The 27,281-nt window shown below is 38.4% G+C and overlaps 1 protein-coding gene across 5 annotated transcripts; it reads right to left on the reverse strand.

The window, feature by feature from the left end:
* On the reverse strand, window positions 1-17,576 carry lingo4b (leucine rich repeat and Ig domain containing 4b). 5 transcript variants are annotated; one of them, XM_026183513.1, is made up of 4 exons: window positions 17,205-17,576; window positions 15,998-16,031; window positions 2,879-2,984; window positions 1-2,725 (listed from the first exon to the last, which is right to left on the reverse strand). In XM_026183513.1, exon 4 carries the CDS (start codon window positions 2,711-2,713, stop codon window positions 899-901), a length of 1,815 nt encoding a protein of 604 aa, XP_026039298.1. In that variant the 5' UTR covers window positions 2,714-2,725; window positions 2,879-2,984; window positions 15,998-16,031; window positions 17,205-17,576; the 3' UTR covers window positions 1-898. The 5 variants fall into 5 exon arrangements, with proteins under 5 accessions (XP_026039298.1, XP_026039297.1, XP_026039301.1 ...); XM_026183512.1 differs by lacking the exon at window positions 15,998-16,031; XM_026183516.1 differs by lacking the exons at window positions 15,998-16,031; window positions 17,205-17,576 and adding an exon at window positions 4,205-4,439.
* Window positions 17,577-27,281: the final 9,705 nt, after the last annotated feature.

The raw sequence follows: 27,281 nt of genomic DNA on the forward strand, positions 1-27,281 counted from the left end.
TGTATATATTTATATAAAAAGCAAAATCAATGCAATTTTTGATTGAACAAAGATTCATCAAATGCAATCACATGCTAACTACATCTGTAAAAAGACTGACAGACCTGAAAAATGTGTTGTTTGAAAAGGGAAAGGATACATTCCTATGTACATTAGGGTTAGCTATCAATTCCAAAGCAGCAACCTTGAAACGTTCTAAAAAGTTCTAATGTCCAAAATGTAACAATTGAATTAAGAATAAGAAATTATTTGGCTACTCTACTCCAATAATTTATTGCATGTATCAAAAGCTTTATGGCTATATATGTACATGTTAAAGTCTTACAACCAATGCTGAATTGACAGTCTTTTACCTCAATTGTTAAGCAGAATTAACCAGAATTAGCTTGGCTTATATTGTGTTGGCAAAAGAAAACAAAAGTTAGCACATTAGTACAATAAAGATGATTAAACAAGCACCTGGTACTTTTTAAATATGATAGTTGTGAAATTCTAACTGTGGTCTCAGTCACTACATAAACCTATGAGATTTATAACTGTTTAGTAAATACATGCTTCAAAAAAGAAAAAAAGGAATAGCTTTTTCCATGTACAAGTCTTTGAAAATAAATGCACAGCAACCAGCAGACAGCTCCACCTACAATCTGCTAACATTATCCCATCCCTGGATCATAAGATATTCATTAGTTAGATAACACAGCCATGTTGGTGCTGAGATGGAACTTTCAACTCTAAAATTAGAAGAGGACTGGCACAAGTGCATCACACTGGCTCCGATTTGCCTTCTTAGGGGGTGTTTAAATAGTAGTGTTGGTTTTTGAGTGTCTCAGTGGAAATCACCAGTGATACAGAAGGACTCAAATTCTATATAAACGCTCCTTTTAATTCTAACTCAGCTTTAAATGAGTTTCATGGTAAATCTGCCACCATCACCTCCATCCCCTCCCCCTCCACCCATGGAAGACCGAGGAACAAAGTCAATAGTTGCAGTGTGTTTAATTTGACCTTTGCTCTGGCTCCAGAAAAACATGAAGACAAAACAGATGGCAACTGAGCTAAGGAACGACAGGAAGCCCATGGTGGTTGCAATGATCAAGGTCTTTGCATCGAATGGGTATGGCTTAGCCATTTGAGCTGAGGAGTTTGCAGCTTGGGTATTTGAAGGTTCTACCAAGCCCTCCTCTGTGACGAAAGACATGTTTCGGTTGCGTGGGAGCCCCTTCACATACAAGCTGACAGTCAGACTGTCATTGCCAGCTGCATTACTTGCCAGGCACTGATACGTGCCACTATCCTGAACTTGGGCAAAACGCACTTCTAAAGTTCCATTTGGTAAAACTCTGATTCTTCCTGTTGGAGAAATCACATTTTTATGGGATGAGATCCAGGTCATAGATGGTGATGGATCCCCATCAGCCTTGCAGGAAAAGAGAACAGTAGTGCCCTCCTCTACTCTTTCCTCTTGCGGCCTACGGTGCATGATGCGAGCAGGGCGGCAGGTAAAAACCCTTGGAAGTTCCTTCTCTAAGAAGTCTTTGAATTCACGCTGTCTTACTGTATCAGGAGAGGAGCAAGTGGGCTGATGTCCATCAAAGTTCAAGCGCACTCTGCGACGAAACACCCAGAGAAGCCGGCAGTCACATGCTAGGGGATTCCCATCTAACCGCAGCACCTGAAGGTTCCCAACAGAATGGAAGGCGCTCTCTTCCAAAGTAGTGAGCTGATTGGATGTCACATTAAGCATGCGAAAATAGGCTAGTCCCCTGAAGGCTCCCGGCTCTATTCGTAGTAGGCTGCCACCTGCTAAGTGTAACTCCTGAAGTCTCAAGAGATCCCCAAGCAGGTTACCTTGGATAACAGTGATGGGGTTATAGGACAGGTCCAGGAAGCGCAGATACACCAGGTGACGAAGTGCAGAATAAGGAACTGCACTTAGGTTACAGCTACTGATAACAAGCGAGGTCAAATTTAGACCAATTAGGCTGTTGCCAGCTATAGTGTCCAGTGCTGGCCAGTTTGTGATCAGGAGGCTGCGCAGGTGTTGCAGTTTACGGAAAGCATTGTTGGGAAGTGTAGAAATGGTGAGGCGTAGCATTCGTAGACGTGTCAGGCTCTGGAGCTGGGACAATGCCTCAGTGGGAATTGAGGTCAGGTTGCTACGGTCTAAGTTGAGCTCCTGTAGATTCTGCAGACCAAAGAAAGCACGCTGGGAGATGAAGACCAAGTCATTTTCACTAGCTTCCAGTGTCTGCAGATTTACCATTTCTTTAAAGGTATAGTCCAGAAAGACCAAAATCTCATTTTGGCTCAAATCCAGAAATTTTAGACTGGACAGGCCAGAAAACACCCCAACTGGGATGATCTTGAGGCGGTTATTCTTAAGCCGAAGTGTCCTGAGATTCTGTAGGCCCAGGAAAGCCTCTACCTCAATCATGGAGATTATATTATCACTGAGGTCCAACTCTTGAAGTTTCACAAGGCCAGAAAATTGGCGGCGTCCCACAGTCTTAATCCTGTTGCGGGATAAATCCAAACGTCTGGCATCACTGGGCAAGGCCCCTGGCACTGAATTTAAGTGTTTTCCAGAGCAGATCACTTCTTTGGGCTCAGGTCGACACAGACAGCCTGGAGTACAGCCTCCTGCAGATACGCCCAGTCCAAACTGGAGCAGGATGCTCCACAAGCCCCATCGGACGACTGACTCCACAAACATCTTACGCCCGGCCTGAAAAGAGATGCACATAATTACCTTTTTTAAAAACATTTATAAAGATGTTTTTCTCTATAGGAGCTTAATGTTTCTAAGACAGAGTGTAAGCAAAATGTATTTGTATTGAATTCACTGCCCTCACAAGCTTACATTTTAATCAAAACATACCGTTTTAGTTTTGAAGTGCAGATTTTCATAACCAGTGGCAGTCAAGTTGGAGTCAAGCTTAAGTCCACTGATGATTTTCTGTCAACAACATGCCCTTTTGTGTCACCTGAGGATAAAAGAAAATCAGAAAAACCAAGGTTAACTAAGTGAAAAAATGGCAACTCCACAACAGGCTGAGTAAGTTTCAACATTTATTAGTTGTAAGATCTATTAACCCCATCTATTTAATCAGCTTAGTGTTCCTAGCAGGACAAACCAAATGGATTAAAAACCACCACAAACACAGCTTTCTCAGAAGGCAACCCAGTCCTGTGAGTTAAATGATTCATTTTGTAGCATCTGGCAACACACAGAATAGTGTCTGAGGCACCAGTGTGCACCTCACATGAGGGGAAGACAACCATTTGACCAGTGTGTTAAACCAATCACTGCCAAAGTGAAAGAAATCAAGAATTCAAGATTGTGTGAATTTTGAGTCCTGCAATCAGTATATTGCATAATTAATTCTGCTTGTCAGTAGGTGCATTGCAACAGCATTTTTACATAAGGAAGTGAACAACAGAAAGTGCCTATTTTTATAGCCAATCTGTTCTAATTACTCACAACTATGAACAGAATATTAATGCAGTCAGTGTTAGAGCTATTGAATCCATCAAGACTTGTGCATAAATATCTTTTGTTTAAATTGTACCTTAATTTGCTCTACGGTGTTGCTTTAGAGTAAAGCACTATAATGATAAACATATTTTCATATAGATGTTTAGAAGACATGATAACACAAAGCAGCCTCCATTGTTGGTACAAATTAAGTAGGAAAATATTACAGCATAAATCTTGTATGAAGATATTCTAAAATAATCAGTGAAGAAACTGAGTGATAAGTAAAAGCAACCTCCAAACTTTAGGGAACAGAGTCAAAAAAGAGCCCTGCTGTCTGTAAAATGCTGCAAAGTGAAATATCAGTAAATTACATAATGCTGCTGTCTGGCTTGCCAGTTGAATTTAAGAAAATGATGAATGTAGAATCTAATATAAATTATGCATCTCTTCTCCAACAACTACCACTAAGACCTGCTAAAATATGAAGAACAAATCTTACCTAACAGACGTTAAAAGAAACAAATCTTAATTCTTAACACTTTTCCACAGCTGCATGAAAACCTCCAAGTCCAGAAGTTGAACTGCTCTCACACAGGATATTTCCTTTCATATAAAAAAGATACAATACAAAAATAATCCTCAAAATACTAAAGCCAAACTGTGTCTGACCTGCAGCAGCTGCAGCTTACTCTTCACCATCAAACAGTTTCCAGAGTGTGGACCCACCCTCGCTGCAGCCTCTCCTCTGAGTGCCTGAGTTGCCAACAGTCCCAGAGCTCTACAGTCTTTGTCTCATCCTTGTTCTTCATGCAAACAGCTCTTATACTGGCAGGCTGGGAGCGCTGACTCACAAACCCAACACTTGTGCTCTTAGACTCACAGGGCTCCTTTTAGACCAATATATTAGAGTGCAGTCACACAAGAAAGATACCAATAAATGTTGGACGTCAGCCAGGCATAGTTGGTGATTTCCCAGTTTTTACTGACCACAGCTAAAGTCAAATCGGCTGTAAAATGCTACGTTTTATTACTGGTGTTTGTGAACTATTATTATTATTATTGTTATTATTACTATTATTATTATTTTGTTTCTGCAGGTTAATTGTTATGCTAATTTTATGTAGTATATGTGATCTCAAGCTCAAGTTCTTCAACTATTAAAAATGGCAAAAAATACATAACATGGTATTAAATTTATATTCTTTAAAAACTGTAAAAAAATAAAAAAATAAAAAAATAAAAACCTAAAGAAATGGACCATGAGTAGCAAATATAGTATTTTACAAAACTGCATTGGTTTACTTTGTCCATTGATGGGGTTCACAAGTTAAATATGCTGATACCCCCCCCCCCCCCCCCCCCCTGAGCTAAGTTGTGAGAGACAGAGACTGACAGCTGGGAGATATCCCAGGCCTGTACCCTGTCAGTTGCCGAGACCTTCCAGCCAATCAGCAATTGGTTTCACACCTCCCCTGTGTCTATCTGCACACCATAAAGATACAGTCCAGCCAAAGGTCACGACTCCAGAGTTATACCCAGGACTGACCCATCCATCAAATTAGAAAGTGGGAAATAAATGAATTTGTTATTTCTCACCCTGTGTGGATTGTGGTCACATGAGTGTCATGTTACAGTGTTAATTGTTTTAACTATTTTCTATCATACTGAAACACTTGTTGTTTCTATTAATAATACAATTTCTCATTAGAATGAAAAACAATACACAAAAAGTGCACTGTCAGTGCATTTGTCAAAGACTGGCACAAATGGAAAACTGAGTACCCCCTTAAATTTTGTAACCTTCACAAATGAAAATAAATCAGACATTATATCTGTATTTCCAGGAGAACTCCCTGCATTTAAATATGTGTTACTCTGTAGTTGCTCACACATGCACAGTAATTGACTACAGCATGGTTTTTATTGGTTTAAGACGCTAAGCTGTCAAGATAAACACAAATACACAAAAATAAAAATACTAAAAGCTTTACTGTTTTTAAAAATTTGAATATATACAGAGGTATCTATTTTTTTAAATATTACCTCAGCATTTCTTAGTGCTGCAACTTTCAATTTTGTTTTTTGTGCAAATGACTTTCCCTGTCAGTGACTGGGCTTCTTTGACAGTACAGCTGCTGCTGCATGCATGGGGGGATATTCTGGTTGTGTTCCAAATCTACCTTGATCCATGTGTGGCTTTACAATATGCCACTAAGAAACAATAGGTCATTACAGTCCAAAAGCTACACAGCTAACTGAATGAGATGAAGATGAAAAGAGTTTAGCAGATCATCATATTTTACTACAGTACTGTTTGCAGTTATGCAGGCAAACGAGGGTCAACACACTGCAGAAGACCTCCTACAGGGGGAATTAGAAAAGAAGACTGAAGATGAGGAGACTATGGGTTAAATTAATCCATTTAATAAAATAAATAAATACAAATCTGTGGTTACCTTTGGGAATACAAAAACAGGTTTAATAGTCTTGCCTACTATAGTTGCAGTTATTTTCATGGATACATTTTTTTCCAAAACAAGCTACCAATTTAAATTAATAGATTTAAAAAATCATTTATTGAAAATCACACTCTGCAAATAACTTATTTTTATTATATTTTGTTTCATTTTTGAATCACAATGAGTTGTTAATAATAAAACGTTTCCTGTATTTCTTTTCAGTCTTTCTAAGTGTTTTATTATTTCTGGTTAATTCAATTATATATGTATATTTGTATTTCTTTATTATATATTTTTCTTAGAAATACCCTGCAGTCATTTCTAAGAAGTCACTTCAGGTTCATTTCAGTTTAATTCTGTTTAGTAAGCATGCTGTTTGATCACTGTGAGAACTTGTTCCATCCAGTTCCTGGGATTTGCTTATGTTGCCAGAGTCTGGCAAGATACTGCAGACTCTGATTGACCAATATGAAGCTGCCATTTGATGACCCTGCAAAAACCTTTTTATGCATGAGTCAAAAATATCCACTCGCCTAAAGCCAAGAAGATGCCAGCTCTTACCTAATAACCCCTCACATTGCCAAAATGCAAACAATATCAGTGATGTAACATCTCATCAGACAATTCTTTGGCAGAGTATTTTGGATGGGCTCCAACTGTCGCATAATTGTTCGACATAATTCACCTTCCATACTCTGTTCAGTTTTCCCTTTCTCTGTTCTTTCATCAGACATAACTCATCAAGCCTCTCAGCTCGGGCTCTTATCACCTTACATCAGTCTGTGGTTAGTTTCCAACCCATGTTAACATTTGGACTTTCTTCTTTGCCCTAGTGTTGCTGCAGGTTCAGTCATTTCTTCACTGTCCGAAGTTGCTGTGTTCTTCCACAGGAATTAAGATTATAATGATTTAAATTAAAAGTAGCATACCATTAATGATTGCTGTGACTACTAAAGTCACTGAGATGGCTTCATGAGTATGGATGTTGTTTGTTTATGCTGATGCCAGAAATGTGAAACACAGCTTAAATGAGACATTTTTGCTGTTCCTCTTATTCATCAAACCTAACATGATCCATGTATTTACTCACTGAAAAGCAATTTGCATCATTACTTTGCTAAAACACTGCCACGAGGAAGAAAGAGGCAATGACTCTCAATTAACCTGAACTTCTCTTGTAGCCTGCACTGTGGTTTCATTAGCTTTGAGGGACGTCTTTCTGAAACTCAGCCCTTTAAAGTTCCACCTTAGCTGAGTTCTTTAATGTTCGATCGCTTTGTCACCAAAGGACTTCAAGCAAAATGTGAAGAATTGTGACAGACAGAATCCAATTACTGAGATGAAAAGAAAAGTTCTTTTAGCAACAGGTGCATGGAACAGGAACATGAGCTCACATGGGCCACAGGATGACAGTTTGGCAGTATCCACTCCACTGAATTTCGATGCCCCAAGCTTGAATCCCTGCGCCAAGCAGCCCCATCTGACACAGAATGCACAGTCTGAGCCCGGTTGAGTTTTCTGACACTTGTCAAAGGGCTATTTTTAGCTTGTCACAGTGAGAAAGACAAGAGCCTGGCTCAAATCCCCAATTAAAAAGACTGGAACAGAACAACAGTGCAGGGATCACAGAGCATGAATTTGTGTCTTCTCTGTGTGGGTGTGTGCACTCAAGTTGTTAAAAGCACGTTTGATGGGGGAGATGGTGGAGCTGTGCGTTTCCATTTTTTTTTAAGGGTTTCTGGCACCTGCTACAATGTGACGGCCCCTGAGACCTGCATGCAAGCAGCAAATATTAAAGGGTTTACTGGCAGAACAGCTGTTCAGTGCATAGAAAGAAAACACAAGTCTCCTGGTCTTTCCCCTTTGGGTGTATCTGAGGAAGTCTTTGTAAACAAGCTCATGTCAGGAGGCACATCTATAAAGAAAATATCTGAAATACAAGTGTAAAAGCTCAGAGAAAAACTGAATCACAAAAGGAGCTACAGTTGCAAAAGTACCGACTATAGTTTTACCCCATTGAGAGCAGGGTCACACATTTGGTCACTAACTTATGCTAATAAGTGAAATCTTGTTGAAACCAACAAAAACAAAGATTCAAAATAATTTGAATTTATAAAAAATCTTGATCCCAAGGTTGCCAAAGAGTATGATGGACTAAAAATATTGCAGAGATCTATCGATCTGGTGTTCAGATGTAGAAAATGCAGAATCTTGTAGCCGAAACACGTTGCACACTTGATGGAAAAAATGGCCCCAAGTGTGAAAAAACTCAAGATTTATTTTTTTTAAACTTCTGAACTGAGCTAATTTTAAATAATAAACTTGCAAAATCTATCCTGCAAAATATAACGAAAGGCAATTTGGTAAAAAGGCCTAGTTTAAAAGCATTAACATTTGTTGAAGTCCTTTGTGTGCCTTATTGTGCAGTTGTTTAAACCTGCTGATTAGCCTGCTGTACTGAGTTTAGTGTCTCACAGTGATGTAAAGTTTCAGGATGCTATTCTGGAACATGGATGTTCTTTTCTTAATGCTTCTTAGTGAGAAGGAGGAAATTAAAAAGGTTTTTAGCTGGGTGACAGGATTCTTTAGTATTCTAAATACGCCTACACTCTGAGATTTTAGCAATCCTATAAATTAAATGGACACTGTGAGACGTCATACACTACTCCCAGACATCAAGCTTAGTGCACACAAACTGTTGGATGATAAGAAATGAATTGCAGCCCACAATATAGTTCCTCCATTATTTGTTTGTATACTGTCCCACGACTGGAGCATACAAAACACTCTACTTTTAAATGTGCTGTATAAATTTAACTCAGTTTTCTTCTCCAATGAAATCTCTGAGAATTTTTTAACACATAAATATATAACACATAAAAGGCAAAAGACAAGGTGAATTGATCACTTGTATACAAAGAGATGAAAGAAGCAAAACCATAATTTATGCATCATTTATAGTGCTGTACTCAGGGGTTGAAATGCAGAGGGATGATCTGGAACTGTGGTTTTGGATTTTTTTTTTTTTTTGGATATTTATAAGTTGTGGTTGTAATACTTCAGCACCTACAGAAGAGAAGCTAGCACAAAGGCAGAAACATTTTTTAAGTGGCAAGCAATTTCAAATGCAATATTTTTATAAGCTCAAAAAATGTCACTAACTGTTTGTGCAGTGTGCAGTTTGTCACACAAATGCATTTTCCAAGGACAGAAAAGAGTACAGGATAACGTCGTTGAGAAAAATGTAAGAAAGACAAGATGGGGAGAAAGAAGAGCAGTTATACTTAGCAAAGGACTTACATGTAATGCCCTAATTTTTTAAAATTGATATTGGATCTGATATAATGTGAAGTTGTGTTTTTTCATGTTGTGAAACATTTTGCGAAACAACCTGAGGTACACTAACTTTGTGTTTTATCTAAAGGTTACATGAAAACACAATGCATTTTAAAATAGGGCAAACAGATTAGCATGCCTTACTGTTCTGAATTTAAAGTAAAGCACTGTGTACTGTACAACACAGTTATGCCATCCAATACTGAACTTTCTTACAGTATAACAGAGCCACAAACACAATATTGACACTATTCTTTTACATTGTCATCATTCATCGAGTACATCACAAAATTGCATAATGTTAACCCAGCATAACGCTCTGAGTTCTTGCATCTAGGCCACGCTATACTATGAATTTGTACGGTATTATTCAAGTACATACATGTTTCATTTTATTACTTTTTTCTCCTTGGTCTTAAAAACAAAAAGTTATAAAAAGGCTTAAAAAATGTTTGATATTAAAAGACTTAAATTTGGTGCTCCATAAAAAAATTCTGTTTAATGTCTTTGTGTATTTATAATGATGCTCGTAAACAAGCTTATAATGGCCATAAAATATATGCCAATGGATGTATTTTACATCAGCTAAATATTAGCAAGCTTGGCTCAGTAGCTTTGTAAATTGTATATAAACTCAACAGCATTGTGTATCTTCTAAAGAAACTAAAGTTGCTGTTGGCCGCACAACTGGTTTATGAATACTGTCCAAATAGGAGAAACCTTACACGATTATTTATTGGCTGCAGTTAGCAGCCTATCGGAGAGTCGAAGAGCAACACGTGGGTTTATAAACAGCTCCAACGGAAATGTTAAAGATATACATAACAGATGCAAAATGAAATATGGTTCATATTTTCTCATAGTTCTTTAGGTTTAAAATTACGATTAATACTACAATCATGTAGCTACTATCTATCTATATATCTATATCTCTATCTATATCTATATATATCTATATATATATATATATATAATTTGCGGGACTTAAGATATGTTATGCAAATTTTAATGAATGAAACAATAATAGGCAGTTACATATCAGGTGCCAGGTGTTGTTACGTAATCCAGTTTGTGATGGTAGAATCTAATCTTCACATAATTCATGTCTACATTACGCAATCTCTGCATTCATTGCCAACATTTTACAAACTGTGTGGAGCACATGCAAGACATTTCTAATTTGATCACCTTCTAAAATGCTGGGAGGAAAGCAAAGACCTGTGAATATATGAGTATAGCAAAGGAGGATTGTTCTTGCCTGGCTGCATGTTTGAAATTGACACATCCAACTGAGATAAAGAAGAAAATATCTCAGTATGGTTATAAGCTTTTGCTTGGGACAAATAGGACTGTATAAATTGTTTGCCAAAGATCACTGATTGATTTATGAAGCTAATTTTAACATGGTAAAGATTTTTCTCAAGAACAAACTCCATTATCGCCCATCATAACAGTGTCCAAATTTTAAAAGCTCTTGGTTATAAATAATTAGCGTGTGTCTCTGTGCCTCTGTCTTCAAGAGTTGTGTATTTTTTCTGTTTCTATTATCTCTTGGTGTATGCATGTCACTATCATTGATTTTGCCAAGAGAAAAAAAGACGGAACAAAGAACAGACACATTAAGTATGGTGTGATTGAATATTGGTGTGATTACCAATTTAATGTGTGGTGGAACTGGGTCACAGTGACAGATTCACTCACATCAGCCTTGTTCCAGACTGTGTGTTGGGTAAAGCACTTTGCTGTAATTCCTCATTCCGACAAGGAGAGAGTTAAGACTCTGTGCAACGTCATGCAAAGTGCACCGTCTGCAATATTAATAATAGCACAAATAAATGAGGGAAGGGAATTAGATTCAGCGCAGCACCCTATGTGATGTGACAAATGAGGTCATCTCAGCTAACTGATATGATGCACTGGATCCATCATTATACAACAAAGAGATAATGGGAGGTCACACATTAATAGGGAGCTGAGGGCTCTTAACCTGCAACAGATCATAGATGAAAAACTCAATAATTCAGGACAACTTACATACCGAGTGCAGAATATAGCTGCAATCAGAACAGCAGAATGGGTCTTAAACTGCTTATTGATAAATTATGTTTCTATAGTGATGAAAGACAAAAGACAGGAGAACTACCTGGATCCTACACAATTCCAATGAATTAAAGATTACCAGCAAAAGTAACGTGCAAAGAAAATTATAAAAAAAAATACACTTTAACACATTAAACATTAAAGAGAAAACTAATGTGTGAGGTAAAAAGAAGAAATATAAAGTATGAAATAAAGAAATACTGAAAAGTACGGTGAAAAGAACCAAAGGGAAGAGGAAATAGTAGAAATAAGTAACAGTAGGAGAAAAGAATGATCTGGAGGAATCTGGGAAAGGAAAACAATTAAGAGGTAAAATAGCTAAAAGGCCTAAATTGAGAAAATTGAGAACTGAAAACTAGAAAACAAATGAAATTTAAAAGTCCTTAAAAAATGTCTTAAAAAGACATTTCTGATCACATTTCCCGATATAATTTTTTTTTTTTTATCTAAAATAAGCCAAATTATAAAATCACTACAAACACCAAAGACAGAATGAACTTTTACTTCACAGAAATCCACCAACTCCATAATCTTCCCTTTTATGCAGGTTGAGCTTTTCTTTTTTAGAAGACCTAATGCTAATGCTAATCTGATAGCAGCCAAGGCTACTACCACAAGCCTGCCTAGACAGTCTTAGCAACACAAAAGCAAACGGAAACAAATCAATGCTATTCAGAAAGTGACTTAGTCCCATCTCACCAGAAAAAAGGGAAAGAAAAAAAAACTTGGTCAAGTCCCCTTTCTTATTAATTTCATAAAATGGGGGTTTATTGTCAGTGCCTTGAGTGGGACTCTTCGTCATCGTCAATGACGAATTGGACATAATGAATATTTATGAACATGGTAGAATTTTGCCATCCAACTTCTGCATAATTTTTGTCCTAAATCTGTCCAAAGAGAACAAAAGTAAGAAAAAATACAAATTGACTGAGAAGAAAAAACTTTGGACCATAACATTTTTATGCAAATTGGAGATGGTCGAGTAGAAGACCCGCATAGATTTGAGATGGAATGACCCAAATTGTCTGATAAAGTTCTGATAAGAACTGCACTGCTAAATTCGAGACAGTATTCTTTTAAAGAGCTTGGTGATTTGAACAGCGTACAACACGCTCTGTCATTAGATCTTCCACCAAAACACAGTGAAGACGTCTTGATGGAGTAACAGCATTAAACAATACGGCTTTTTCTTTTTCTGAAAGAGGGAAATTTTAGGTCTAATATACATAGTTTTGTATTTTTACATTGAGAAGCAATCAATTACACCATGTAGATGGAAAGAAATACTACAATGTGAGGCCCAGCAGTAGCCATGAATGTGACAAGAAGGACATAAGCTTTTGACTACTCCAGTTCACAATACTGTATTAATTACTTTTAATTATTTCTTTGAAAATTTCTGATTGGCCACTCCATCTAGTTCTCTATTTGTTTATTTTTTGACCTAGAGCAAATATTGTCCAGCCTTTATGACTATGGCTAAATGGGGTCAGAAAAAGGACCCGGTTAATGGCCTGAAGACGTTTGCTTTTTTAAATCTTCCTAGCGGACAGGAAGTGATATTTTCAATAGCGGATAAAGCGAATAAAGATAGGGTAGGTTACTAAGAAGTTGAGTTTGCTTCAGAAAAACTAGTTCATGTTTAATGTAGCCCAAATTCTAAAGCCTAAACCCTTTATACGTGTTCACAATGTCTGCACTAAAAGGGGGAGCAAAAGCCCTGAGGTCACAGCCTTATTTATACTAACTGCATCAAACTGGATTCTCTTTATCTCTTCACAGACTGTTTTCTGTGTGCCTTTGTAGACTTGATTCAATGAATAATACAAATGAGGAAGTGCTTTTGAACAGCATGTCCTTGTAGACATTCATGAAATTGCACGCAGTTATACATACAAAAACTGATGAAAGTAGTTGTGTGAATGACAACAAAACAGCTTGATCGAGAAGCTTGAGACCTACTGTGGTTTCAATCTGTATATGACATATCGAGCTTCCAGTAACCACAACAATGGTTTGAAGCATGCTAACTTTCAGCTCTGCATGTTTGATTTGGCAGAGTTTTAGGTTGGATGACCTTCCTGCTGCAACACCCAAAGGGGATTTATGTCCTTGTCTGGAATTAAACTAGCAACTGTGTTACCACCACACTATACATTATTTTTTCTGAAGTGAGGTGCTTTGAATGGCCCCAGTGTATGACTCAACAACTACTTGATGATAAAATTAAGCACACTCACTGACTGACAACCAGTAGAATTAAGTAGATCAAAAAAACATCAGAGTCATAAAAATACACAAACAGAATAAGAGTAACATACTGTAACATGCCCCTTTTGATTTTCTCTTTCCTTGCCCTCACAATATCTTACCCTGAAGGAAACAATCCGGGACGCTTACCATAGAAAAGCTTAGGAAGTGCCTATGCTTTACTCTTTGTTGGACGTTGGGTTAGTCTTCGCATGTGAAATGGGTTAATGGCTTACAGATGAATAAAATAATAGAATAAACCGGAAAGGACGCATGCATCATGAAAATGGAAACACAACCTAGAAAAACACGTAGCATGAAAGAAATCCTCTATTACATATTTTTTTCTTTTTCATGGCCAAACAACACAAGACTGCTGCTAACACAAGCAATGGGCCAGTGGCTTTCAAGTCTTTACTCAAGCCCTGACTACATTCCTCCAGTGGCAGTAAACATCTGATGTTTCTGTTCATCTACAAAAGGACTTCAAATGACTATGTGGCCTGAATAGTGAGTGTTGTGTACTGTGAGTTCAAATGTGCTGTGCAGATTCTGCCCTGGATACAGTACACGAGTCGTTTTCATGTGCAATCCCTCCAAAACCAGGATAAGTTAAGACTGATGAAAAGGCAAACCGCACATGGCCCCTTATGTGAAAATTAAGAGATTTAGCTTTTGCACAAAAAGGAAAGGGGGGGGGGGGGGGGGGGGCAGAAGTACTAAATGGAACTGTGATGTTAATCTCATAGCTGTTAAGATTGAAACTGCGGCTGGGGAAATGAGGATGCATTGTTCCAGGCTAAAATATACCTTATCCCAGACAGCTCTTTGGCGGAGCCTGGTATTAAGAAGCTGCTGTTGGAAAGAAGTCAAAGCTGCAGTGAAGTAATCTCCCACCTACATGTCTCTTTTTTTTCCTCATGTGATGGGTTTATATGGAAATGTGTGTCATTTTGAAGTATTGTAAAGTATTCTTTTTAAGCTGTCTTCACGGATGCTGAACAAAAAAGTTTGCTTGTAATTAACCATACAAGTTAGGAAAACACAAGTTCCATAAATACATGAGCAAAAGTTGTGCTATATAATAAATCAAATCAAAATTTACAAAAGTGCCCAATTTAATCTGTGCCTTTACAGTATGTAAAGCCAAGGATTCCCTCATAATACGTGCGTAAAAGAGTTTTTGAACTACAGATTAGTTTTAATGTGTAAATAGTCTGTCTGTCTGTCTATCTATTCCAGATCTCATGTCAAGGCACCATGTCTCAAATCACCCTCTGACCTCTGTATGATTTCTGTTCCTATATATGTTGTTTTACTGTTTCACTGTTTTTCAGATTACCCCATGATCAGTCAGTGCCTGTCTCTGTGCGATATGTGAGGAAATAATAAAGGGCTATAGGTGATGTGATGCTCTTGTTACAGTGTAAAGGTCTCTCTTGTCCTCTGTCACCAATGTCGCATAACAATATACAGTGTTACAGTTTCAAAGATCCCCTAAAACCATCATTTATTCGATTTGACCCACACTGATAGATCTAAAATCCATCTAAAAAGATATGGGTCAAATCTGCTCAAAAACAAGGAAAATGTAGAAAAAATGTATAAGAGCAATACAACAGTAAACAATTAGACTATTTTTTGACTATGTCAAAATGTGTCAAATTTGACCCAAACAGTGTGTTAGGATTAATACAAACCTAATATTATACAACAGCTTGCTTTTTCTTTGTAAAGATTTTTTCTCTTTCTACAGAATATTTATTTCCACAAATGTTTTAGGTTCAAGCTGCCAAATAACAGCTAAACATGTTTTTTTAATCGTGTAGACAGCACACTCTAATTAAGCAAAACGTTGTCTAAAATCTCTACCTCAGAAAACAAGTGGGATGGTTGACAGTGTTGACAGTTGAAGAGAAAGTATGTTTTAATTTAAATTTATAATAATTTCAGTCTTCATGTGAGTCACATATATATATATATATATATATAACTGAAGGGGTGATGATATTTCTTTCCACCAAAGAGCCAACTACACTATTTATCTGGCCAAGCTCTTCAAGATCATTTCTTTGGCAGGTATAAAATGAATGTCTGGATTCTACCTGGGAGCATATAGAAAGCAGACCAAAGCTGATTATACTCCACTTAATTTTACCTACTTTGACCTAAAGTGGGATCTGAAATTTAAATTCAAAGGTTCTGAGTTTCCCGCAGTACAAAAAAGCCCTTAATATTCATCATCAAAGTTTTTTTAACATTAAAACAAAGGAGAAAAATTTCATTCTTTATGATATCATGCAAGCAATAATACAGATAAATGTATAAACTCACCACAACATTAGCATGCAAAGTCACTGTCTAACCAACATACCTCAAGACCCAGCTGCATATATCTGCCACTGAAGCTGTGCAATAAAAGTGAAAAACAATTAAAAACTTGTCTTGTACTTCTTTGCCTAAGGCTCCAATCAACTGAGGTCTGGAGTGGCTGCCCAATATAACAGTCCAGATAAATCAGTTTCTAACAAGGAGACTGACATACTTCCTGTGCATAAAATGCCCTCTGATTAAATTGCCATTTGGCAGAATCCCAAGTGTCAAATCCTTGGTTCTCCCTTGATGGTGATCTGCTCCTCCTGAGCCACAACCGATATGATGTGTGTCCTCATTATGACAGGAGGGGGGGACAAAGAGTTGGCTGCTGGTCTGAGTTCATATCTGTACCTTCACTGAAATGTGGATCCTGACTACAGGTGAGGTGATGATCATATCTTTAATAATAGCAAACTGACAAACATATCTTTCAGCGACAGTACTGAAAATACTGTGGCGTATACTACAAAGTAGTATAGAGTATAAAGACAAACGGAGGGACTTGCACTGCCCCAGGGGAAATGAGGCTGCAGTTACAGCTGTCAGTAATCCTGCCTAAACGCTGTTAAAACAAAGTCTGCTGTGGCCCTTTTTTAGGTTTATGGAACAAACTATCCTGAGGATTACTGTTCCCATGGACACTCTAACTCCACAACACAAACAACAACAACAAGAAACAAGCAGACCTCTAGAAAAAACTTGGCTGAACATTAAAGTGACATTAAAGGTATGTTTATCTTTGTGGTTTCAAGTAATAAAATATAGGTCAGTGTTTAAACTCAGCCCTGGCAATCTCCAGACAACTCACAATAAATGGCACAAAAGTTCTTCACATTATAACTGTTATGATATTTTTACTATCTGTTTTGCAATTCTACAGACTTGGTTTGGACTAAATGTTATAGAAACACGGTGTAGGCTACAAATACATAAATAATATAAATGTTTGGTTCATTTTTTTTTTTTTTCAATTTTGTTTAAGTTCTCACAGAACTGCGACTAGTGGTAAGAATGCGAACTTTAGCGATTCCACATAAAAATAAAATATAAAGTAAACACTGGCTCGTTTTAGAGTCACCTACCCTAAGATGAAGACCAAACCTAAGCTCAACTCGTGCTTTAAATAAATATAGTGTGGCCTATTTCTGTTATGACTGGTTCATGGAACCCTACAAAGTAGTTTGTAGGAAAATAAAGAAACTCACCTGAATCATCGCATTAAAGCCTTCAGCGCTTAAACTCTCACTGCCCATCTCCCACAGAAAGGGGTACTCATCTCTGTTAAGGACGGTTTCCCTCTCCCTCCTCTCCCTTTTCGGTTGGTCTACATTCAGCCAGACTTTTCCAACATCTGTCACGCTAGAGTCGCGCAATTTACTTCGCCCTCCTTCTTCATTAATTTCCTTTTCCAACTGCCGAATACCTCCGGGAGTTTTCCAATAATTGCGCTACTAAAGTAATTTAGGTCGGCTGTGTCTCTGTCTGTGTTGTTGTGAGTGGTTGATTCTGTGGAGAAGCTCCTGCGCTCAAACCGCGGTGCTACTGATGCTGCGCTCTCCGCATCTCCATCCCTCTGCTCAGCTCACGGAGCAAAAGTCACACAGATTTAAGGCTGGAGCGGTGCCATGCGTCGGAGCTGCAAATCCGCACGTAACGAAGAATGAGTCTATTGGTCCTCAACCTTTACGTGCGCTACTGCTCCCTGTCTATAACAACGACTCAAAAATACATCTATAAATAGAAATTAATATATCACTATAATGATATATTTTGTATATGAGGTCATCTGATTCAGATTGAAACTCAATGTAATGACGAAATAAGTTAAGTCTTGAAACCAAGAGTACTACATTTACCCTAAACTTGTACCTGCTCATATCTACATGGTCAAAGTTTTGTCATGAGTCTGAAGTGCTAAAAAGAACATAAAAAACAAGATAGGAAAACCGAAAATGCAGTCACATTTCTGTAATAGAGAAATTTTAGCCTTCTGAGAGTGTCATGGGTTAAAATTGATTATCAGAATGTTTTTATTAAGTTAGGGTGTTCTGCTGGGTTATACTTAGACCCTTTTTAGTCTCAACATTACAGACAAATCAACAAAATATCCCCGAGGACCTGGCAGAGTGAAGTTACTATGCATGCATACTGAACTACTTCAAAGTGTTTTCTTAATTAAATAATTTGGGTGTAACACAATGCAAAGCTGATATCTATATTTCAGTGCTACCATGGTACATGGATATTGATGCACATTACCTATATAAGCATACACCTCTCTCTGTACAGTTTAACCTATATCTGTATTTATTGTTGGCTTGGAGGACAAATTGGATTTGGAATTTTGGCTAATGTAAACACTTTTCATTTCAAGGAGATTTGTTTAGGTTCAGTTATTTGAAAAAGTGGTCAAGGAAAGTTTTATGGTCTATTTGATCATCTGACAGTTCTTGTCTCCAGTCCTGTCAGGCTCTTCACTAACAGTGTTGCAGTGTATTAAGTTTTTATGCACCATACAATTAGTTATACCTACTTTATCCTCTGTAGGGTTTCAAGTGGGGAGTGGAGCCTATTAAAATACCTGCCTGACTCTCTTTGCATCAGAACCTGGGACCTTGACAGCTCAACAGTATTAGTTATTCATTTATTTGGTGTTTCTGCTTTTAACCAGTTAAAATACATGGAAATACAATTTAAGACTTCTTACTTTCATTGAAATTAAAAAAAGAAAAAAACAATACAGTGCTTTACTAAGACCACAGCTGTACTCACAACAGGTTGATGTGAATAAAACTAGCTTTCTGTCACAAAAGTAACTGTTAGAACACATCCAGCGTGATAGAGATGTGCAAATAATAATAATATGGGTGGAAAAATCCCCAAGCTGTCAGCTCTGAGGGGATTTGTGATTTTTTTTTTCCTTTTTTTTATCCTCTACTCTGAGTGAGGCCTGGCACGCTTCCAGGACAGTACATTACTATCAAAGCTTGTAGGGAGAAATGTGCAGATATGTATGGGACAGCTAAATCTTCAGATTAAAGAAACAGCTGGATATTAAAGACAAGGAAAGCCCCTACTGTCTCTCCCACAAACACCAGTATACATGACAGCCACCATAAACACTTATTAATGATGTTTTCAAGTGTAATCTGAGAAAAAAAAAGGTTTTAATGGCCTTAATGACATCCTTTTAACTTCTCATTTCAGTTCACCTCGGTTCAGTTTTCCTGTGAGGTCATAATCTTTCAAAACCTAGATTATCATAATTATACAGATGTATTTTTCAAGCTCACACAGAGAAGTCAGTGGACTGACTGTGTGCAGTTCTTGTTTATTAGCATGAGGCAGACTGACCTTCCCCCTCCGTTCAGAACAGAGATGCTCCATACCGCAGGCTAAAAACCTGTTTAATAGGGACCTCACATTCTAAACACATACACACACATCATGCACTCACACACACTTATACTTACTGTGAGACCTGGTGGTATGCAACCAATTCAAGGAGCAAGTATTTATAGCTGTTCTTAATGGAAGCCTTCTGTCATAAAGAGATACAACATAAAAGGACTGTACAAAATAAAGTTAATGGATTCCCCACTCCCCACAAATGCACACATATGCATACACATACACACATATTTCCCATGTGTAACAAATTTCCCACTGGGAAACAGACGTCAAATTAAAAGCCAAGAATTATTTTTTCAATTCAATTCAATTCAATTCTTTATTTATTTGTCACATGTAGTTATAACTAGTACAACACACAGTGAAATGTTTTTTCCGGCTAAAAAGTACTCCCCCCCCGACTGTGCATCTTACTAAACTTATAATAAAAAAATATCTATATAAAAGTATAAAAATGTATAATATCGTGCAAAATATTACGCTGTAATAGTTAAGAGCTATAGTATACGTATTTACGTAAATACAGATGTAAATGATAAAATACAAATAAAAATAAGGATAAAACTCAAAAGAAAATTATATACTGTGTATGGAATTGTCCATCATGTTGTCCGATTTGTGTTTTGATTGAGGAGTCTCACTGTTTGTGGGTAAAAACTCCTCCTGAACCTTTCAGTTCTTGTTTTCAGGCTACAGAGGCGTTTCCCTGACCTCAGTGGCCTGAACAGTTTGTAAGCGGGATGGCTGGAGTCGTTCGTGATCCTGATGGCCCGGGATCTGCACCTTTCAGCGTAGATGTCCTGCAGTGTTGGTAAAGATGTTCCCATAGTGCGTTCAGCTGTGCGCACGACCCTCTGCAGGGCTTTCTGTTGCTGTACTGTGCAGTTCCCGTACCACACCGTGATGTTATTACACAGGATGCTCTCAATGACCCCGGTGTAGAATCTCCTCTGGATGTTCTTGGAGATCTTAAACCTCTTTAAACGCCTCAGATGATAGAGGCGCTGTCTGCCTTTGCTGATGAGGAAGTCCGTATGTGTGTTCCAATTAAGGTCCTCGTTGATATAAACACCGAGGTATTTAAAATTAGAGACTTTCTCCACAGGGTTTCCATTGATCTGAATTGGGGTGTGAGTTTTCTCGCCTCTCTGTCTCCTAAAATCAATCACCATCTCCTTTGTTTTGCTGATATTCATGGAGAGGTGGTTTGCCACACACCACTTTGCTAATCCGTCCACCTCGCTTCGGTAGGCCCTCTCGTCATTCCCGGAGATGAGTCCTACCACCACTGTGTCGTCAGCGAACTTCACAATGGAGTTAGTGGGGTATCTGGCCGTGCAGTCCGCGGTGTAGAGGGAATAAAGAAGAGGGCTAAGCACACATCCCTGGGGGGCCCCTATGTTCAGTGAAAGGGTATGAGAGTACACATCCCCTATTCTCACCGACTGTGGTCTCGCAGTCAAAAAGCTGTGAATCCACCTGCACAAGGATGTGCTGAATCCCAGATCCCGGAGCTTATCCGTAAGGATGTGGGGCACTATGGTGTTGAACGCTGAGCTGTAGTCTATAAACAGCATTCTCACATAGTTCCCACGTCCCTCATCTAGATGGCTCAGTGTGGTGTGCAGGACCTGTGCTACAGCATCTCCAGTGGATCTATTTGTCCGGTATGCAAACTGCAATGAGTCCAAGTCGGGAGGGAGGAAAGAACTAATAAAGGGTTTCATGAGCCTCTCAAAACATTTCATCACTACAGATGTTAGGGCCACTGGGCGATAATCATTTAGGCTGGCTGGGCGGGTGTTCTTAGGGATCGGAACAATCACTGATGTTTTAAAGCAGGTGGGGACTACCTGCTGGGCCAGGGAGGCATTGAAGATGTTAGTGAAAACTGTAGTTAGCTGATCTGCACATACTCTTAGCACACGTCCCGGTATGCTATCTGGTCCCGCTGCCTTCCTGCAGTTGGTTGCCCTCAGAGCTCTCCTCACGTCATGCTCAGAGAGTATCAGTGGTGCTGGTTCAGCAGCGGGGGCGGGTGCAGGGCTCTGAGATTGAAACTGAGGCACCTCAAAACGCGCAAAAAAAGCATTGAGTTCGTCAGCTAACTCCGGTTTCGTACATCTCACAGTGCTGGGTTTATAATCTGTGATTGTTCGTAGCCCGTCCCATATACGTCGGGAGTCGCCATATTGGAAATGCGACTCCACCTTGTCCTTGTAACGCCTTTTAGCCGCTTTCACAGTCTTCCTTAAACCATAAGAAGCTGCTTTATAGTTGGTCATATCGCCCGATGTGAGCCCCATATTGTAGGCCGTGGTCCGTGCTTTGAGAGCTCTCCTGAGTAAGATATAGAGAAACACACAATAATAACGCGGTAGGTTGGAAATCTTATCAAAATACATCTTCAATTAAGTTTCGTCTATAAATTACCTAATAATTATTAAGAAATTTGGTGCTGAAAAATGAAGATGAGAATTTTCTCAAGTGGCCAACCTTCAAATACAAACCAGTTCCAAAGACTGCCACGATAAAATGTGCAGCGAAATTCTAGTTTTTTACTTTGATGTTACTCAGTACTCATAAGCAGGTATCTGCAACAGTGCAGTGCACATATATCTCTACAATTCATGGATACATCTTTATAATCAAGCTTGCTAATCTTAGATGATAACTTAATATGCCACCCCCTTATAGTGAGTACTCAGGGGTACGGTTTTGGTCACTTCAGTATCTGTGATACTTTGCATAAAAGGAACATGCAGGACTGAGAGCTTCTTCTAAATGGATTTATTTGCAAGGATCTATATACAACAGGAACAAGAAAGCATTAAATAAAGCATTAAATAAAGATGTGACCAGATGTTACCAGGATCAGAACTGATGAACGGAAGAATAGCACATGAAATGCTAAAGATAAAAGGACAGATCTGGGTTTAACTATCGAGTTACCTGTTAGATTTGTATTGTTGATTGTCATTTATGCTTAGAAATATTTACTTATATATGCTTAGAGTTTTGTAATTAGTTGTAGATTGGTAGAGGTTTTGATCCTTGATAGTCTGCAAACTTTGTGACAGCACTTTGGGAGCATGAGAGGTCATACCGTGTCTTATTGTTTTATGGTAGGATTAACGTAGTTGCGTCTGTTCTAGTCTAAGTGCTCTTTGTTTAGATGAACTGCAGGACTTCCTCACCGTGTTATCTAGGATGAACCATCTAGGGTGAGGGGGAGGCTACCCTCTTCCTGACCAAGGATGTTTGACCCTTTGATCAGCAGTCCACACACACACACACACACACACACACACACACACACACACACACACACACACACACACACACAGGCAAGGTACTCTTTGTGTGTATGTAGACGTCATATGTTAATGAACTTATGCATATTCATGTAACCTCAATAAAAGAACAGTGGTACGGGAGAACGGACGAGAGCAACTGGGGTCAAGCGAAGGAACGGTGCCTGTCCGGTTCTCTCCCGTGCACGAGAAACATGAAGAAGCTTGCCTACTTGTGTCTTGCTTTGCAGTGTAATTATATTGTCTTCAGCGTTCCAGCGGATGGGTTCAAGCTACAAACCTATCATTACCAATGAACAGTGAAAAGCTAATTAAACTTCTTTAAGATTTAATGAAAAATTAATTCATTCTAAATGTGTATTTCATGGAACAACCTCTCCGCTGTGTTGCAGACTGACCATGAGCACCTAGTCAGGGGCTGATGGTTTCAAGCTGTAGCATCCTTTCGCACAGTTTTAAGAGTTCCTAAAAAAATCATATAGCAGGTGAACAGCACTTGAACATCACTGGATTGCAGATTCTGTTTAACAGCCTTACGCCTGAGTTTTTGTTTGTGACATGAAGCTGTTTTGGCCTTTAATGCTACATCCTCACCCTCACATAGTGCTTTATTCCACTGTGTAATTGTGCCAGGTGCACACTAAACTCTAAGCCAGACTCATGGCAGTTCATGAACTCAGATCATGACTGTATCACAAACTGCCATGAGACCAGGTCAACAGATGCGGTCTCCTCTGGTTCCAAAAAAAAGGAAAGAAAACAAAATGTTAACACTGAGGCTTCAAAAAGGAGATAAAAAGCAGTGGGTGATATTGCAGTGGCTATTTCAACTTCTTAGTCTATGACTACAGTCCATCATAGTCTCCGTGTAGTTTACTATTCAAATAACAGCATTGTCAGATGATAGACATGAAAGATCTAATGCTGTGTTTGAGAATTTTTTTGGCTCAACCATAGCCAGAAGGCATTTTTTTAAATTCTTTTTATTCTTTATTCTTTCATAATGCTAAAGTACCAACTCCAAGTCAAGCTCAAATATGGAAACATTTCAGTGATTTTGTAAGTGTGACATAAACTTTGACAGACTGAAGTGGTTTCTACAGAATAGATACACATGTGTTTGCCCTCTTGCAAAAAAAAGAAAAAAAAGAAGAAGATAATAATTGAACATTTAAATCAATTTTCAATAAAACTGTTTAAATGTTTCATTTTCATTTGGTACACTGTGTTTTCAAACATGACTGATTCTTTGGGTGTTTGTCGCAGCTGCAGTGGTTTTCAGTCTCAAAGCACCCATCAAATGGGAGCAAACATTTCTCAAAGGCCGTTGCTAAACTATTCAAGCATTCAGCTGTTGCAAACAGGTGCAGAAAAATTTTCACAGTTAATGCATCCCAGGCTGAAATGGAAAGTCACCCATCCAAAGAGACCTTCCCTCTGGATTTTACCATGTGTGCCTGTCAGAGCTCCCTTCGGGAGCAATAGAAACAGACGAGGAAACCCACTAAAAGCAAATGGAATCCAAGAGAGACCAAGAGAGCTGAGACTGTCTTCAGAAATGGACAGAATTTATAAAAGATTTCATTTTTAAAAAGTTTCGCTTTGAAACACTCGATTTTTCTAAAGTAAACATTGCCAGGAGAAGACTGACCAGGAATGAAACTGGGAGTGGGGAGCTAATTTTCACTGATATGATATGCAACCATAAGGTCATCTGGGCAGTTAAACTTTTGTGTGAAATGTAGTAAATGTAGTAATTCTGCAACTAATCACTCTTGTGTGTGTGTGTGTGTGTGTGTGTGTGTGTGTGTGTGTGTGTGTGTGTGTGTGTGTGTGTGTGTACCTAAATAAAAAAATACAGTTAGCTCATATACTTTATGAACTCAATATAACTTTTATTTGATTTTTCATTATAAAGTCATTTAAAGGCCACTATAAACTGTATATTTTACACTTTTTCTTATTTATAACAGTAGACTTTCATTTGTTGACAGTAAAGAACACAAGACAAACAGCTGAAGTTTGATTTAATAGTCTTTGGGCTTTTAATTTAGTGCCATAAACGTTGCTTTTATGTAAGCATAAAAAAACAAAAATACAGAAACAGATGCCTTTAACTTTTAAGGTATACTTGGTGTCATTGTGTAGACACTTTATCATACTGATTAAGACATATCAAGAAATAATCTGACCAATTTATGTAGCAGATTATTAGCAATAGAACAGCTGTATCAAAGTTTTGAATAAGGTCTGTGCTTTAGTTTCCTCGAAGCACTAAAATTGTTTTTTCAGACAGTAAGCAGATTTTCAGGAAGCTTGAAGATCTCAGTTTTAGCTCCCAAAAGGAGTCTGACTGGGGCTTAACCTCACTTTCCATTTTAATTAATCCTCATCCATTGGCCTCCGGCTCAGTGATTAGAGCAGGGCATCCTTCCTCAGTTCCCTGCAGCAGAAGACAGACCATCTGCCAGACAGGTGGCTGCTCTTGATGGACAAGTCAGCAGTTCATATCCAGGTAGGTTTAAGAGAAGTCTTACAACACTCAGCATACAGGAATGTTTGATATGTGCTGCTGAAATAATCGAAGGGAGCTTGTAGACGCAAGCAATCTAGAGAGGATGTGGACAAAACAATGAGAGCATCATTGCCGGAGCGCTCAGCTAACTATTATTCTAGAGATTGTTTTGGACGCCGTAATCCAAGAAGACAGCTCATCAATAATGGTATATTGAAGGGACAGTGTTGCCTGAAGGTGAACTCGCATTCTACAAATGAAGACACATCCATCTGTGTTTTCGAATGGCGGTGGTATTCTGTTCACCGGGGTTTAATTTGAATAAAACCCCCAAGAAGGCTCAACATCAGATGAGATGAGCAATGGAAAGTAGAGCTAATTAGGAGAGAGGAATCATGAAGCCAGACCTTTGGCCCCTCGGGGCAAACTTCTGTGGAAATCCTGCAAATAACAGCAACACTGATAAAGAAAGGCATGTGACTGTTCAATAGATACACACATTCCTCTTTAGACAGTCAATTCTAAATGCACGTTATTATAAATATCAACAGAAAATTGTACATCAGTTCCTTGGCGCCGAATTGTACCTATAAACCCAATTTGCTCTCACCCCTAGTCCTCTATATTAGGGTAATTTGTCAAGAGCAGGTTCTGGATGATTAAGCAGAAACGTGACCAGATTCTCAACAGCATGTGGTTTACCAGACAAAAACAAATAGCTGACGTCCATCGTGTCCATTTGCATGTGAGGAGAATAATTTGTAGGGCTGGTTACCCCTGATTGCCCTTCTCTGTTTTCCTTTCTGTTGCGAGCTTGTTTGTGTATGAGAGCAGTCATCTCAGTTTGATTTGTTGGTACACACTGGATTGGAAGATCAATGAAGTAACTAATAACATTAAAAATCCTTAGGAGGGTGACCCATGTGCTTATTAAAGCTTCATCCACAGTGCTGACTGGCTGATATGATGCTTAATTAAATGCCTCAGCACAGTTAGCCAACAGGAACCTCTATCAGGTTGTTGAAGAGGAAGCAAGGCTTCTCAAGTGATTATCCTTTTTATAATGGCTGCCAGCGACATCTGGTCTCCCTGCTGCCATCCACAGACTGCGTCTCATCTTATAACCATGGATACTATGTGAGGATCATTTATTTATTCCTTAATGGGTCATCTTTATAATAAATGGGTCTTTTTTTGAAAAAGGCTAAGGCAAATGCAGCGTATTTCTTATCACTACCCTTACACATGTTCACGATCTACATTCAAAACCTTCAACAAGCAAACTGTTTATTTTTCCAGACGGTCTCTGACAAAGGGTGGCGTTTTAAATGGAGTTTTAAATCCCCTTTTTCTGATATTCAATGAAACCTTTTCAAAAATGCATCTTTTTGAAGTCTTGATGCTTTTTTTTCATTAACCTCTCTAAACCTTTCATTTAAATCTGTCTTTAAATTAAAGCTGTGATGAACTAGCAACTGATTTCAAAGGTGACACTTGTGCTGTTTCACAGACCAAAGTAAACAAGCACAAATAGATCTTTTAGTATTTTAATCCATGTTGAGGCATCAGCTGAGAGTCCGACTAATGCTGAGTGCTCAAACATTCTTCAGGGTTAACATATTGGCACTACTATAAAGAGGGTGTCACTTAAGCTAGACGCTTTGAGCACATTTAATTTCTGCACATTAGCAATTTTTGCCTAACCCTACCCTAAAAATATAAATTAAAGGACAGAAGTGTAAGCCACTGCAGCACTTTAAAGCCTCGTGTGGGCTGCTAATCCCTGAAGAACGAACTTGGAGATGGATTGGCACGTGACAGATCAACCATTGGAAAAATTATGAATGTGTGCTGGCAGGTTGTTTGTGAAATGGGCTTTCAATTCCGTGTGTGTGATATGGGGGGGTTTCTCTGCTTAGAATAAATACTAATCCTTTAAACATCAGAGCACATGTGTGCATCAACGGACTGCACAGATGCACAGCAACCAGGCCATGTAAAGAGATTAGATGCCAGGAATCGTGAATGACTTTGTTTTTCTG

The sequence above is a fragment of the Astatotilapia calliptera genome, chromosome 11 (genome assembly GCF_900246225.1).
Source record: "Astatotilapia calliptera chromosome 11, fAstCal1.2, whole genome shotgun sequence".
NCBI lineage: Eukaryota > Metazoa > Chordata > Actinopteri > Cichliformes > Cichlidae > Astatotilapia > Astatotilapia calliptera.